This window comes from Candoia aspera, chromosome 1, assembly GCF_035149785.1.
Source record: "Candoia aspera isolate rCanAsp1 chromosome 1, rCanAsp1.hap2, whole genome shotgun sequence".
Classification (NCBI taxonomy): domain Eukaryota; kingdom Metazoa; phylum Chordata; class Lepidosauria; order Squamata; family Boidae; genus Candoia; species Candoia aspera.
The window spans coordinates 248,406,044-248,423,086 of record NC_086153.1 but is presented as its reverse complement, the minus strand read 5'-3'; the positions used below and the strand labels follow the sequence as shown (position 1 = coordinate 248,423,086).

At 37.6% G+C, this 17,043-nt stretch overlaps 1 protein-coding gene across 1 annotated transcript in view; it reads left to right on the top strand.

The window, feature by feature from the left end:
* Positions 1 to 17,043, top strand: part of SCUBE2 (signal peptide, CUB domain and EGF like domain containing 2) — a 70,759-nt gene that overhangs the window by 31,642 nt on the left and 22,074 nt on the right. The window contains exons 9-17 of the mRNA XM_063289433.1: positions 204 to 326; positions 2,785 to 2,901; positions 3,958 to 4,080; positions 4,596 to 4,706; positions 9,635 to 9,721; positions 10,851 to 10,955; positions 11,272 to 11,427; positions 11,794 to 11,997; positions 16,193 to 16,363. Of these exons, the coding sequence (XP_063145503.1) occupies positions 204 to 326; positions 2,785 to 2,901; positions 3,958 to 4,080; positions 4,596 to 4,706; positions 9,635 to 9,721; positions 10,851 to 10,955; positions 11,272 to 11,427; positions 11,794 to 11,997; positions 16,193 to 16,363 (1,197 nt within the window). The remainder of the gene's footprint in view (positions 1 to 203; positions 327 to 2,784; positions 2,902 to 3,957; positions 4,081 to 4,595; positions 4,707 to 9,634; positions 9,722 to 10,850; positions 10,956 to 11,271; positions 11,428 to 11,793; positions 11,998 to 16,192; positions 16,364 to 17,043) is intronic.

Sequence of the window (17,043 nt, the reverse complement as noted above, 5' to 3'; positions counted from 1 at the left end):
GTACAAAACAGTTGTTCTAAAGAAGTTTCTTTTTAAAAAAATTGTGCAAAACTAGACGGAAAAGATCACTTAGGTCTTGCTTCTTACACTAAAAGACTCTTGACTGATTTGCTTTCAAGGTTGTAACACTTACATGTTTAAAATCTTTCAGGAAAAGGAAATGAAGCTCATTATATCACTTATTACCCTTTTCTTTCTTACAGACATTGATGAATGCCAGACCAGTAATGGTGGATGTGATCATTTTTGTAGAAATACAATTGGTAGTTTTGATTGCAGCTGCAAAAAAGGGTTTAAATTATTAACTGATGAAAAATTGTGTCAAGGTATGTGTGGTAGGAAGCAATAAAAAATAAGTATACTTGCTGGCTGGGGAATTCTGGGAGTTGAAATTCACACATCTTAAAGTTGCCAAGGTTGAGAAATATTGACTAGAGTATACTTAATGAAATGGGTTTTGGATCTTCTTGTCAATGTCCTAAATTTCCATTGCTTTAAGGGAGAGAGATTTAAGCTATTTTTAGATTATGTTTACATTAGTAGAATGATTAATAAGCATGAAGTGATTTAGTAAAATGATAATAAGCAGAGATTAATCTGTTTGTCAAGTGTAATTCACTTTCTGGATAACCATCTGGGAACCATAATTAACTATGACTTTCAGAAAGTAGAATTGATAGATTCTTGCTTTGGTTCTTCTAGGGTTAAACATAACAACAGGACAAATACGTTCTTTCTTGCTGAGGATGTGTTGAATGTACACATTTTTGAGTGAAAATAGCCAATTGGTAACATTTTTAAGGATAATAATAGATTGAATATTTTCTCACCAGACGTACTGATAGTTTATCTTGAAAATTATCATTGCCCTTCTGTACAATTTTTTAAAAATTATCTTATTAAGACAAATATGAATATAATTCCAAGGCTAAATATAAAAATTTAAAACTTCTCACGTGCAAGCTGACAGCGATAGTCCTTGAGCATATCTTCGCCACAGTTCATATTTCAGCCTCTGATATCACTGTCCATTTGCAAGCTGTCTATAATCTAAAACTCTTTTGACTGCAGGTAGATCTAGGACTTGGATCCTGAATAATGCTTTATCAACAGAGTGTCCCCTTAGCAGAATTTCAGTCATGGGTACTCTCACTGATGGAAAAGGAGGGAGATTATTTTCAGTGATTGGTCCTCCCACTGCAGTCTTTTCATCAAACTTGGTTCTATTCCTTTGGAACCTGTTTAGGAGAATAGAGGTTGCGAAAGCAGAGGGAATCAGGAAAATTTGCCTTCCTTCTTCTGCCAGTGGGAGTATCCCATGACCAAGTCCTGCTCAGGCAACCTTCTGAGATCTTAAGCATTGAAGAGTAATTCTAGCAGGTATTAATAAGGCAGAACAATCTTAAGGGGGAAAAAAATGGGAGGTGTTTCCAATGTGCCTGTTCTAATTGTGCTGTTTACCCTGGAAAAGCTACTTCCAAATGGTGGTTGGGAACAGATAATGTTTTGGGGAGAAAGATGTCATGCCACTACCTTCCTACAGTCTTCATTCCTCCAAAGTAGCTTTGTTTGTTTGTTTGTTTGTTTATCATATTTATATGGCCACCCATCTCAGAAAACATGACTCTGGGCAGTGTACAATAAAACCATAAAAATAGTATTTAAAAAACAATCAACAATTAACAAAAAATAGTATTATTATTATTAAAAGGCTAGGAGAGAGCATCAGATATTATAACAATGGAGCCACCTCATCAGATCACCATTCCGGTGAGACCCCCAGGCCTGTTGACACAACCAGGTTTTGAGGAAGGTCAGCAGAGATGGAACTAATCTCACCATATATTTGGATGTAATATTAACAGCATTTTGATTTTCCTATATTATCTAGAAAAAACTCTTCCTATAGGTGAGGTTAAAAAAAGAAAAACAGCAAGGAGAATATCTTATCTCATCCTCCAAATCTGCTGGTGAAACATCTGCTTCTGCCAGCGGCTTTTGAGGTCCCGAGTGTGTATTTTATTGCATATAAGGAGGCAAATTTATATGGTGAGATTAGTTCCATCTCTGCTGACCTTCCTCAAAACCTGGTTGTGTCAACAGGCCTGGGGGTCTCACCGGAATGGTGATCTGATGAGATGGCTCCATTGTTATAATATCTGATGCTCTCTCCTAGCCTTTTAATAATAATAATACCAATTTTTGTTAATTGTTGATTGTTTTTTAAATACTATTTTTATGGTTTTATTGTACACTGCCCAGAGTCATGTTTTCTGAGATGGGTGGCCATATAAATATGATAAACAAACAAACAAACAAACAAACAAAGCTACTTTGGAGGAATGAAGACTGTAGGAAGGTAGTGGCATGACATCTTTCTCCCCAAAACATTATCTGTTCCCAACCACCATTTGGAAGTAGTTTTTCCAGGGTAAACAGGGCAATTAGAACAGGCACATTACAGTATTTTCTTGAAATGCAAGAAATTAAATAAAAATTATACCTTAACCAAAAAAAGTTTCAAATTAAGAAAGAGTAAGAACTCACTTTGAGGCAACAATTCAGTACTTTGACTTGCATGTAATATGACCTACATTATGATCTTAACATTGCGAGCTTAACAGAGTCCCTTGGAATTGGGTGGCTTATGAATTCAAACAAACAAACATTTCCAGTTAGTTTTTATGAGACTAGTTCATCCTCCACTTTTAATTCAGCTTTCCTAGCTCATTAATGTCTCCTCAATAAGAAGTGAAGTAATAAAGCATCCTTTTAAAATTGCAGACATTGATGAATGTTCTTTTGAAAGGACATGTGACCATTTGTGCATCAATCATCCAGGCACTTTTGAATGTATTTGCAATGAAGGATACACTCTTTTTGGCTTTACACATTGTGGCGGTGAGTGTATATAAGCTTATTGCTAGCATTTTCTTTGTGATTCTACTTCTGTGATCTCAACATGAATAGGAAATATGCATTTCAAACCCAGTGCTGCAGATTTTTCAAATTATTTGCCTTTCTACTTTTTGGGTGGTTTGGAGTAGAAGCCTGACTGTGTACATGCTATACTTTTCCTTAAACAACTTTTCCTTCTTACTTTTACTGGAAAGCAGCTGTGGTTTTTAGAACAAACAGTTGCATTCCACACTTGGGTACTAAGAGTTGGATTCTGCAGATCATGCTTGCAAAGTACTGTTGGTAACACTAATTATGGCATTTGGTAATTAACTGCAAGGTTAGATGCTAACCCAGAAGGGTTTTAAGAAACAGATGATGTTTGTTATGTGTAGAGGTAAGGTAAATAAATTAGCCTTAAAAGAGAAGATAAAATAAATTGTGGAGAAACTATATGAAGCAGGCATCCAGAAGAGTACGAACTAGACAGCATAAATTGCATCACACACACAGGTTTGCCCCAGTCTATATCAGCTTTTAATTATTGTTAACCCTATTTCCCTAACCCTAAGCCACCTAAATGCAAAGCAATTCAAGGTGACATCCTTTCCAAGAGAAGGATGCAATCCCTCCATTTTATTTCAGGGGAAGCTTGATTCTTCATTGTGACTCATTGTCCTCATTCAAATACCCTACCCCACCCTGTTTTAATGAAAGTTGCTTAGAGTCAGTAAGGTGTCTCTTGTGCAAATTTGTTATATTTTGGCTGTACAGATCTATGTGGTTGCTAAGAGTTGAGCGCCACTTGATGGCACATAATCAATCAATCAATTGGGCACCAGTGATTTGTCCTGAACATTTTGTGAGGGGCTTCGAAATAAAAGCTAGTGTATGCGTGTTTTAAGATTTTGGCAACAGTATCAAAATTTCCATATTAGAGAAAAAAAAACATTTGGCTCTTTACGTGTTATGTGCCTGGCAGTAGATATCCACATACAGTTCTTTGCTGACTAGATTCAGAACAGTACCAATTTTTCCCCCCTCATTCTTCTTCTGTAGATATCAATGAATGTAGCATGAACAATGGAGGCTGCCAGCATACCTGCATAAATACACTGGGTAGTTATCAGTGCCACTGTAATGCCGGGTATAAATTACACTGGAACAAAAAGGACTGTGTGGGTAAGATTCAGAACCCCAAACCCTTTTGCAGCTTTGGGCCATTTGAAGGCTATGCACTTCCCATAATGTACACAATGTGTCTGAACATGTTCCTTTTATTACACTATTACTTGTGGCCAACCAGATTCTTGGAACAATGCAGCCTGGAACTATGAATGCTCTTCCAAATTGCATTCAGGTCTCTTAAAAGTTATTGTAGATCTATAGTACTACATTGCTTCTAATTAGCTGATAAAACAAAACAAAAACAGGAGATACTTTCGGGTCTTTGATGCTTTCTTTCCTGTGCTTTTAATCTAGGCTGTTTTTCCTTTTGCAGTTGTCTGCATGACGCCCCCACCCCCGTCCCAGCTTTTTATGATATACTGTGTGTGTATGCCTTCATTCCCAGTATTATTAATAGCATATGTGCAGATTGATAATGATTATGCAACATGTAGCTTCATATTTGCCTTTTAGAACCATGCTTGCCATTAGCTTTCTTGTCCTGTGAGTGTCTGTGTTTTGCTCTATAGAAAAGCCCTTTCCTGATGTCCTTTTCCCCAAAGTATCTCTGCACTGCATTAAGACTGGTGGAAATGATAGATGCTTTTTAATCTGCCCTTCAGATGTCCATTTTACCTCTGGTAAGTCATGCAGAACAGAGGGAATGTTGTTGTTGTTATTGTTATTGTTCCTAAATTAGGGGAGCAAGAATAACTTTGATAATATTTTTAAAATATTTGTGACCAAATCAGCTTTATTTCTAAATTAAATTTAAATGTATTTATACAGCCTTGTGTGGCGCAGAGTGGTAGGCGGCAGCATTGCAACCGAAAGCTCTCCCCATGACCTGAGTTTGATCCTAGCGGAAGCTGGATTCTCAGGTAGCCGGCTCAGGTTGACTCAGCCTTCCATCCTTCCGAGGTTGGTAAAATGAGTACCCAGCTTGCTGGGGAAGGTGACAACTGGGGAAGGCAATGGCAAACCACCCTGCTCTATAGTCTGCCAAGAACACGTTGTGAAAGCAGCATCCCCCCAAAGGGTCAGACATGACTCGGTGCTTGCACAGGGGACTTTTCACTTTCACATACACACTATATGAGAATTCATTGTGTAATACATATATTTTAGTAGTATTCATTTTCTATTCCACAAATTTATGTGGAAGCTTTTTCTTCCAAGAATCCTTTGGTGGTTGCTCATGAAATGAAGCATAATCTTTATATAACCTGGTAGATTTGTATTATAGAAGGAAACAGCAGCAAATTGTTCACCATTGGCATAGAAATCAATTGATGGCAACACAGAATATTTTTAAAATACTGTCTATAAAAGTGCTGTAAGAAAAATATTTCATTACTTTGTGTCAACAAAGTACTTAGCAGTAGAAGTGTTATGGGTTATGATTTATCTGGACTGCCTTCATTTGAAGGTAAAATCATCCTCTGCCAATTAGTTAGCAGACAAATAGATACTGGGGAATTGTATACTTCTTATGGAACAATTCTAAGATTTGCCCAAGGATAGAAAAGATACATGGTGCTCAGGGCCGCAACTGGAGGGGGCCAGTGGGGCATGTGCCCCAGGCACCGCACTGGGGGGGGGGGCGCCAAAATGGGCGCGGAATCCATGTTTGCCCCAGGTGATACAGACCCTAGTTGCGGCCCTGGTGGTGCTTTAAAGCTCTGTGGTTTCCAGTGTGCCTTTTGGAATGATGAAGATTTTGAAAAATGTTAAGTCAGTCAAGCTAGTGTGGTTCAGAAGGCCTTTTTCCTATGAATCTTGGTGATCTAGCCAAGACAATGGAAAAAACATATGGAAGCAAAAATCTTCCTCTCGCTTCTCCTGATTAAAGGTATGAAAAAAGGAACTGTAAGTTTGTTTGTATGGTGAAGGAGTAGTAAGAAACCTGGTGGAAACTCAGGGTGTGGACTGACAGATCCTCTCTGCCTAGGATTTTAATTTGAGCCAGGGAAGAATTCCATTATTTAAAGGTCATCTCTTACTTGAGAACCTTAGAAGCCCATAAATATGATTATTAGAAAACTATAAATATGACCTCTGAACCACAGGGCTGGAAGAATTTGGATGGAATTTCTACTTCATTTTGGAGTTTACTACAGCAACCTTCCTTAAACTGCTGCATTCCAAATACGCTAGACTATAAATTCCATAACTGTGGAATCCTTGGTGCTCTCTGAGCTTGGTTGTTTGCTTGCAGACATTTTATTACCCGAATAGGTAACATCATCAGTGCTAGTGAATGTGGGGTTTGCTCCCTGCTTATATACAGTAGCTTGCCCTGCCAAGTGTTGGTGTGGATGTGGTTTTCTCCTTGGTAGTTCCTTGATTAGGGTATTGTTTTCTGCTTGATTGTTTGCCTGTTGTTAATCCCTGCTTATCTGGGTGTTGACTGCTTCCTGAGAAGATGTGTTCTGGTCTTTTTGTTTCCTTCTTAGTTTTCTTATTGTCTCTTTTGAATGTTGTATAAATATGGATTATTTCTGTGTGTTTATTGATGGCTGATTTGTCTGAATGCCAAGCTTCCAGGAATTCCCTAGCATTTTTGGATTTAGCTTGGTTTAGGATGCTCCCAGTTTCCCAGCTGAAACCATGGTTGAGTCTGTCCATGTGTTGTGAGATTAAGGAGTTTTCATTGTGTCTTCTGACTGGTGGTTGGTGTTCATGGATGCGCTCTGTTAGTCTTCTGCCTGTCTGTCCTACATAGTGGCTGCTACAGTCCTTACACTGTATGTTGTAGATAACTCCTGTTTTTTCTTCTTGGGCTACTGGGTCTTTTGGTTTACTTAATATGTTTTGGAGGGCTTTAGTTGGTATGTGTACTATTGTAATACCATGTGGTTGTAACAATCTGTTGGTTGTTTCTGAGATGTTTCTGATGTATGGCGGTGTTATCCTTTTCATCACTTGTGTTGGTTGTGCTGTAGTGGGTTGAGTGGTCAGGTACTTTTTGATAAAAGCTGTGTGGGTATCCATCCATTTTGTTGGAAGATGTTGTATAGGTGGTCTGTTTCCTTTTTCTGGTGTTCTGGGTTGCTGCAGTGCATTTGTACTTGTCTGAATAATGTTGTTACACAACTCTTCTTTTGGGACATCAAACTGAAAGTAGGTAGTGAGGTGGAGGTTGGTGAGGTCCATAATTCTGGGTATTTCAATCTTAGTGTATTTGACTAGGTCAGGTGTGTTGTGTAGTACTGCTGCCATAGATTCTTTTGCTAGTTCTGGATCTATGGGCATAAAGACTGCTGTGACATCAAATGAAACCATAATTTCATCTTCTATTTTTAGGTCTTTCTGGCTTTAGTTTCAGATAAAGTGATTTTGTCATACAGATCTTTCACCCAACAAATACCATTCCCATCCCACATTTCAAATGTGCATACTTACCTTCATTTGAGAACAAAGGATGCTCTGAAAATGCTCTCCAAGATCTCAGTGTCATCTCCAGGAATAGGTTTACTGCTGTTTATGAGTCTTTGTGGAGTATGGTAGTATAAAAATATAGCAAATAAATACATTTTGTTTATGCTGGATCCATTTACCTTGAGTTGCAAGGTTTTAAAATGGTTTGGCAAAACTGTTACTATATCTAAGTACCACAACTGATTGTCTTGCCACTTTCCATATGCTCTGGAAATCTCTTGGATACTACCTATCTACCAGTGATAAAATGGTTGACTTTTCTGATAAAACCTGAAATTGTAAAGTACACGAATCCTTGAAAGACTAAGAAAGAAAAGATTTAGCTTCTTCTGTGTGTGACACTCTCTCCCGCTTTCATTTAGCAACGTGACTTTTCGTTGAAGATAATTCCATAGCTCTCTGGGTAATGGGCATGAAACTCTGAAATATTGTCTAATACCATCCTCTCTGACTAGTGTAGGGGAAAAGTAAGATTACATTGCTTCAGTAATGCCTAGTCACTATTCTAATCATCTCACTGGGGTTTGTGCTAGAGCATATGCCAACAGGAGGACTCCACGGTTCCTGCACTTCAAATCCTTGCTCTACAGGAGATAATAAAGCATTGAAGTCCATTTTTGTATCATATGATCTCAGATCAGGATGTAAAATTCATCCCTTGTCCCTTGACTCTCAATTCTGGAATCATTGTAATAGGGAGTTGATAGAATATTCGCTCCCATCTGTGAGATGTCCAAGCTTTTTTGTAAGTTCTTTGGCTATGCTGTATGTTGGGGTCCCTGCTAACACTACAATTTGACAAAGAGGTGTGTCAGGCTTGTGTGTTTCTGGGTGTCCATAGAAGTGTGGGAGGACAGGTCTATTGCTCTTCATCTGCCACTGTTCTTTTTTTGTGATTTGACCTTTTTTGGTTAGGTCACTGAGGGTTCTCTTGATCAGGTTGTCCAGTTTCTGTATTGGGCTGGTGTTTACTGGGATGTTCTTTGTCCTCCAGTAGTTCTTTGGCTTTTTGCATGTATTGTGTTCTGTCCATGATAACCGTGGTTTGGCCTTTGTCTGCCGGGAGGATGGTGATGGTTTGGTCCTTCTTTAGGTTTTTGAGGGCTGCTCTGTCCTCTGCTCTGAGTTGGTTCTGCTTCTGTGTTCTTCTGGTCTGTGGTATGATTGTCTGCCTTAAGTTTTCTTTGAGAGCACCAAGGACTCCGCAGTTCAACCCTGAGCTACATATATTCTCTTCTATTGGAATTCCATAATTCCAAAACTGCAGTGTATTTTGATGGGAATTCTAAGAAGTAATCCCACATATCAAAAGGGTGCCATGATAGGTAATGTATATGATCAATGCTAGATCTGAGTTTTCTAAGAAAAAAGCACCACGGATAAAGAACATTCATTGTCACTATGCTTGCCAGGCAATCCCAAGATATAAACTGGTATTGTTAAGCATACAGATTTTATCCAACGCAAACTGTATCTCAGAAATTAGGGGGATAGGCACTGGTGAACAGATGAATGTGCAAAGGCACTGGTGAAAGAAAGAGGACATGCAAGTTACAAACTGTATTAGGGAGTCAGAGCCCTTGAAAAAGGATAGCTGGTCTGACATAAATCAGACTAAATAAAACTCAGATAAGGCACTCAGAAGACAATTTCTTTTGAGACTGTGTGTGTATGGTGAGGCTGCCCCGCTAACTTGGTAATCTGATCCTCTGACAAACAATACTTCTGATCCACTGTATTCAGTTTCAGAGTGATTTTGAATAACTTGCAACAGTAGAGAACATTCACCATCTCCTTTAGTAAACGGAGTCTACAACTTTGTGTAAATAATTACAATAAATAATTATAGGTTATAGATAATAGTTACAATAACTTATTTTTGTAATCTTGAAAGATTATTTATATAGTAGTGCAAGGATGAAGTAGTCGTGGCCCTTTATATGTTGCTCAACTATAATTCTCAACAGTGCCAGGTAATATAGACCATGGTGGGAACTGTAGTTCAGCAACAGCTGAAGACTCACAGTTTTCCTGTTGCTACATCAGGGTGAGCTTTCAGGGGTATATTTCAGCAATGCTCTAGCATGTGTTTCTGTTTTATTGTATAGCCTTATGATCTGTCTCTTAGGCCTGGAAGATTCCTATACTATAAAATGTGGCAACCCTTTCTCACCTAAGAAAAAAATCCAAAATCCAAATGAATCAACTACTTTAGGTAATTATCTGATATGCATGTTTCCAAAATATATTGAGCATTTGTGGGTGGTTTGTTTTTGTTTGTTTGCAGGCCTGCCTGCCAATAAAGGAAATACTGTTCAATTAGCAAATTAACCTGCCTAAATTTCTTTGCATTTGAACAGTTCTTAAAAATAACTAATTTATTGTTTTCACATCTTGCAGCAACCAGCAAATTAGAAAAGGCATTGCTGCCTCTTTGGAGAGAAATAGGATAAATGTTTTAAGGTACCACTTGCATGTGTGCCTTATAGCAATTTAAAAAACACATATATTTTAAAATATAACTTTCAAATTGATGGTCTTTGATCAGTTACATGACTGATACTGCAGCCGTAGTGTTGTTTTAATTTTATTTTTAAAAAATTATCACCTCTTAATGATCTCAGATCAGAAGATTTGAATATCAGAGCAATCAACTGATTTCAGGGTACAACATGCTTATCTATGCTTAGTGTGACACATTTCCTTCTTTAGTAGCTTGGACTCATCATTTAACGTTAAAGTGGATGAAAGTTGCTACTATATACTTTATTACTAAATTGACTGAACCCAGCCATAATCTATCATTAGTGGTTAACAAACCACAGTCTGTTCAGACAACATGGTAAACCAAGATAAACCACATTATGGCTTATTATAATAATCTGGTTGTACTACCCACTAATAATTTGATTTGTTTGGTTTTGGCTTAGACATTGTGGTTGGTTACAAGTTCCTCAACTACTTCAAATATTCCTATAACTGCAGTGCACTATATATTTTGGCTTGGCTTGTTCGTTCACTTTCAATTTTTGGCTCTCTCTTAAGATGAGGAATTTTTGTATATTTCATTTATTTATTTGCTTGTTCATTCCATTTATATGGCCACCTACTTGCCTTGCAACTCTGGTTGGCTAACAAAGATTTAAAACATCAAATGCAAAGGAAAATGACAAGATAATAAAAGAAAGAAAACATGGTGCACTGGGGGCTAGACTCACAACTTATATAGGTAGAGAATTAAATGAGGCATGTGAAAGCCATCTATATTTCCTGCTTGGTTTTGGCAAAGAATTCGATTAATTCAATCAATTTGAAAGTAATTATTCCACTGTTTCTTTCTGAAGATCTCTCTATCATCAGGACAACTATAACTTTTAAGTTTAATCAAGGAAAATGTAACTTGAAAAAGAGTAAGATGTTTCAGGATGCTCTTCACCATGTAATACCAGGTATGAATGATAGCACATAGTTAAAAATGGTTGATCCTGTAGATCATTTATGTCTTGATAGGATTTGGGGGCTTGTGCAGCAATTCACAATTCTTCTCAGATTTGGTGTATAACTGTAAATGTTTCCAGAACAGTTCGCTGGTATGTGACATGCTAAATATCTGAACTGGTAGTTGCAGTTGTTTGTCATCTGTAAGCATCTGGAATTGATCATATAGCCCCACACCCATTTACTCAGCAATATTTATCAAGCTTTAGCAAATGCCCAGTAATGTATATGGCCAAGTTGCTGCTTCCTTTAATTTTGTCCACACAGAGAAACATAATTCAGTAATGGAGAACTTCTACTATGTAAACCTAACATGCAGTTCTGGCAAGAAAACTCTTGGAGACTTCGGCAGAATGAAGGCAGCTAGAGAAATGTTTATATCTGCAGACTTTGAGCTTGAAACAGACCAAAAGGAGGTGACAGGTTGGTTGGAAAAGAACCCACAGTACAACTGAAAGTCTTCATTTCTGACAGAGCTTTGTTACAGTTTGATCCTTGGGTTCTCTCTTTCATTTCCATTTCTGTGCAAAAAAGAAAAAAAAGTATCTCCTGTTTTGAAGCTTAATATCCCTTTTCCATACGATCAGAAAGCTACTGTGGCTAAAGATGTTATTGTTCTACATTAATGTCTATTTTGTGTGCCTTGAAAATTTTACCTCAGGACAATATTTGTTGCCATAATTTAGACAGGCTGCCTTCTCAGTTGTTGCACTAACTACTTCTTTTAACCTAATGGTTCTGTACTTCCAAGCTTTCTGCTCCTAATTGCTGCTACCTGCTCTTTTCTAGACTCATGTAATTTGAGCTGTGCACGTAAAAGGACTGAGAAGAGGCTTCGTAAAGCTATCAAAACTTTGCGGAAAGTCATCAACAGAGAGCAGTTCCATATTCGCCTCTCTGGTGTAGATCATGGGGTGGCCCGAAAGCCTCCCAGGGCAGTAGATACGCAGGAGCGCTGCACCCTGGGTCAAAAGCACATGGATAACAGATGTGGTAAGCACAACGATGATCAGAAATTAATATCTATGTGATCTACATCAGATGTGCATCTGATCTTCTTTGGGTCATTTGATCTGCCTGAAACTCAAAATATCAGAAAATCAGTGCAGCTATTGAAGGAATAGCTAGATCAATAAATGCCAGATTTCCACATTTTACAGCACCTCAAAAAATTATTTGTGGAAAAATAATGAATCTGATGCCGCGATGATTTTCTTTGGGCTTAATCTGAGTCCTCTTTCTTATCTCTATTATTTTCCATTGTCTCAGACATAAGCTTTGTGATTTATTTTCTATTCATGATTCTGTTTTTTTCAATTATCTGAAATCATCTGTCAGTTTCATAATCCTTAGTACTGTATACAGGATGTACTTTATACCTTATCCCATTTATTACTAAAACATAGCAAATACAAAAGATGTTTAGTTAGAAACATGAGTAAATTGAACTGAACAGCAATGCAATCCTTGATACATTATTTTAAAACAAAAGCTGTGAAAAGAACTACCAGGATTACAAAAACAAAATGGAAATGTGAGATTCCAGTACGGTACAAAAGTTTCAGTAGGAAATTGGCAGGATTCTTATCTGTATTTCAGATTAAATGGAAACATAACTTTAGCTGATATGATGAGAATTCTATTGAACCTCAGGCTTTTGTGCTTTCCTTTCTTTTGTTTGGAAATACTCCCTTTTCGTTTTACTGTACTGTGCCATATTATGCAGGCCAATGATTTGTGCTTAATGTTAACTGTGGCTTCTTTGAAATGAATCTATATGTCCCTTGGCTAATTCCAGAAAATGAGAAGAGGTGGGGAAACACTCATACTCACCTTCAGATTTGTGTGGAATCACGTACCCTTTCTAGTTCTTACTCTGTCTTTGTATATACGTTTCTCCTTCATGGTATATAATATGTGGCACTGAAGCAAATGTATCAGTCATGTAGAACGGGAATCAGGCTAAGATCTTTTCATTTGTCCTACATATTTTAATCTTTAGAAAGACACGATGAATAAATAGGCATGCAGAATCTCTGATTTGGTTGAATAGAACCTACAGGAGTGTGAGCCCCTTCATAGGGACCTGTTCCGTCTTCAAGGCACCACCCCTTTCCCAAGAAAAGAGCTTCACGCTGATTTGCAGCAGATTAGAAGTAAGCATTTCCTCTTCCTTTGCAGGGAAAGGGCAGTTCTTTTCTCCCTTTTCAGGAGGATGGTGGCCATGAGTGTTCCTTTCTCCCTCCACTTGCAGGAAAATACTTCCCTCTTCTGAGAAGATGAAGCCCTGGAACTATTGTTTGAGGGCAGCAGGAATGGGGTTTGGAAGTAGGCTTCCCTTCCCTGAAACAGCAGCCATGATATAATGTCTTCAGACCGCCTGAACTGGGGGTAGGAAGAAAGAATCCAGCCCTTGATTTGTATCTCCACTCTCTCTCTCTTAAGATGTTACAATTTTAGTCAATTATTTCATTTTAATATTGTACATATTTAATCTATGAGATGCCTTTAATAATGGTATTAAGTCACTTGAGGAGGCAGCAAATAAATAATAGTAAGTAAATAAATCTACAAAATAAATTTTATTGAAAGCAATATGAAGTCATTCTTCATCAAACAGAGGAAGGTTAATTTGCACCACAGTTTTGATCTTAATTGTTAAAGAGGATAAAGAAGTGCACTCAGTATATAATGTTGGTCCTACTAACTCTTACATATGGCTGATGTTCACTATATTGCAACTTTTTCCCTTTTAAATGACAGGGTCTTGAACGGAATACTAGAGGCTGATACATTTTCTGAACCAGAGATAAATAGCTAACTATTCTTGCTGTTTCAGGAATAATAGATTTAAGAACCAGTCCTTATGCACGTAATTTCTCCATATGATCACAGCCTGTGAACCAGGAAGAAAAAACAACAACAAAAAGGATTCTGAAACAATATAGGAGGCAGCTTAGAGACACATTCCATTAGTTTTTGTCTTTTTTCTTACGAAATCAGGGCCTGGGTCTTCAGGGGGTGGTTAGTTGTGGATCATGACCTCTTTTATGAGGTTCACCATCTTAGTCAATGAGACACTATAGTGTTTGTCCAAGGCGTCAAAAACTCTAAGGCTAATACTAGCTGAATAGAGAGAAAGAGCCTTTAAATGTCTTTATAACTTCTAATCCAGGCTCCCTCAGGGTGCCTCTCTCCCCCATCTATCTTTTGCATCAGAATAGCTTTCACATCACCCCTGAAACTGTTGTATAAGTTAAGAATAGGGTTTTAATGGTCAGTGAACACAACAGAAAAGGGTGGATACAGGAACAGAATCTGTTGAAGGTGAATGGTTCTTAACTTCATTTGAAGGAGTGAAAATAAAAGCAAGCAGAAAGTTTGCTGAATCCTTAATAGAATCTCATTAATTCCAAACCATTGGTCTTTGTTTTCAAAGGAGGCAGTTTTTGTATTCTGTGGAACACCTTGTGTTTTTTTGTTGTGATATTGTTATTTTACTCATACAGAAGGATCAATTGATACATGAAATGATGTCTTTAAAAGTTGGTACACGCAGCCATTGATTTTAGGAGACCTGATCACTTCACAGAGGGAAATTTTATACAGGCAAGCACAATCTAACTCTTGGTCCTCCAGATCTTGTCCATGATGGCTGGGGCTGTTAGAAGTTGTCATTCAGCAACATTTGGGCAACCACAGGTTTCCCAACCTCTGCTTTATGACCCTGGAGAAAAGTATCAGGAGTACCTCAGGGGAATGCATAAAGCAACTATTTGATGTGTAGCTTTCATTTTGAGCAGTGGAAGAGACTGCTATTCTAAATAAGAGTCACAATATTAAAGGATCTATCTGTTCCTGGTTATATAATTAAAGTTGTTTCCCAATTTAGTCAGACATATGAAGATGATCTTTTAAGTAACGATTCTTTTTTTTTTCTCTTGCCTGTGTTCAAACTGTTCAGTAGCTATAAGCAGAGAACAGTAGCTATGGATTCACTAGTTTAAAAAAAACTGTTTGAATAACATGTAAGCTCCATTGATATTAGGAGGAGAATTACAGCCAATTTTATGCATGTGTGGGGCTAAGGAAAGTAATTCCCAGAAGTGGGTCCTATTTTCAGTTTCATAGGGTTGTAGACTTTGCGTATACATAATTAATTGTTTAATTGAAATCAATACATCACTGGGAAGACTGTTACTCAGCTAATACAGCTACTTTCTTTTTTAGAATGCTTGATCTTGTAGTCCAGTGGTGCAGTTCGTCTAGAATTCTCTTACTTGTCAAGGGCCACATTCTCAGACGTGATGTACAAGGGACAGATCAAAGGATGGGGCTAAAGCAAACAGATGTTCTCATTTGAACATCCCCTTTTTCTCTTTCTGGCACCCTTTTCAACATTGGTGTCAGAAAGAAATAGAGATTGGTCTTATTAGAAGTCTGACCTGATTTCTTTCATAGGGAATTGAATTATAATATTACCCTGAAAGACAGAAGCAGTCCTAAGAAAGGAAGTTGCTGACTCCTCTGTTAGAGATTCTGTTCAGTTGTGCTTCCAGGGATCTTTAACTTGAAATGCTAGTGGTCAAACCAGGTATGTTTCAGCTGGAAAGCATGTGTTCTTGAAAGTGTGTTAAAGATTTTCTAGCCCAAGTTCATGTCTCAGTTCTTACAGACCGACTTTTTAAAAAATGGATCCAGAACAATAGAAAGCAGGTGAAAAAGGCCATTTGCCTTGGCTTGAATATGCCTTTTTTTTTTGTAAAAATATCTTGTCTACAGGAAAAATAGAAGGATCTTCTTCTTCAGGATCTCAAAGGAAAATCTTAACAGGACAAAATTCAATTTTCCTCTTCCAAAAATATCCTCTGTAGTTGTGAACTTTCTTGATGTCTCAGAACAAAGAAATGCTATCTATATCCTTGTGCTGCTCCAAATGAAGAAAGATTAATTTGCCATTTACACATTGCAAGTGAAATTCTGAAAATTCATAAATTGTGAGGCTTATTTTATAGCAGTATCTGTTCAGCAATAACAATGATGGTTAGCAATTCAGTAAAATAATACACCTCTAATTATAAAGAGCACACTCTTAACGTAGGTTGAAGCTTCACCCTGTACAATATTCATTCTCCTTAATGAAGAGAAAATACTTTCTGTGACTGACTGTTTTGCCTTCTGTTGTTAGCTAGCTGCAATGTTGGAACATATTTTGATGGGGAACAAGAAGGTTGCATTTTATGTCCTAATGGAACTTATCAAGACAATGAAGGTCAGATTGTTTGTGAACCTTGTCCAAATCTTCAACATTCTGGGGACTCAAAAACAGCTGGTGCTCGTAGTATATCTGAATGTGGAGGTAAGGATGTTATACAATACTGTGTATTGGAAAGAATGAACTGCTGTTGCTTCTCCCTCCTTTACATATACTGTATATGCTGAAAATGCTCATTAACTTTGGAGAGAGTTGGCTTTGGCGAAATGTTATAATTCTAGAGTTCAGCTAAACAATTTAGAGAAAAAAGTAGGTGTTGCTCTTCACTGCAGGGGAATGCATAGTAGATGATAATATGTTTGTGGCTGTGAAAGCAGATATAATCTAACATTCCCCTTCCCATTATTAATTGCTCTGAAACAGGTAGGATATAATGGTATTTCTGTAGAATCTTAGTGGGGAATATTTGCCTGAATAAAGGCAAAGTTCTCAGCTTCCAACGCAATCCTAGCTATGAGATTCTTCTTAATCTTTGATCAGTTTAGCAGTGCATTCTTGCTGCAGCATAGGGAATAGTGGAATTAAAGAGAAACTAATCAGATATACTAGGGGCTAAAGAGGATAGCCTATTCTACCTACTGAACATCAATTTCTGATAATCCGGAACAGCAGGGATTGCCTAGGTGTGAAACTGCCCAGACATATTTGTAATATTCATTCATGACAGGATTTTATAGTACATGAGTAAAGGCTAGAATTCTAAACTCAGGAATTAAATACTGCTGATTGAAGCACCCAGGGCCTCTTGGTAGTATTTCAGGATT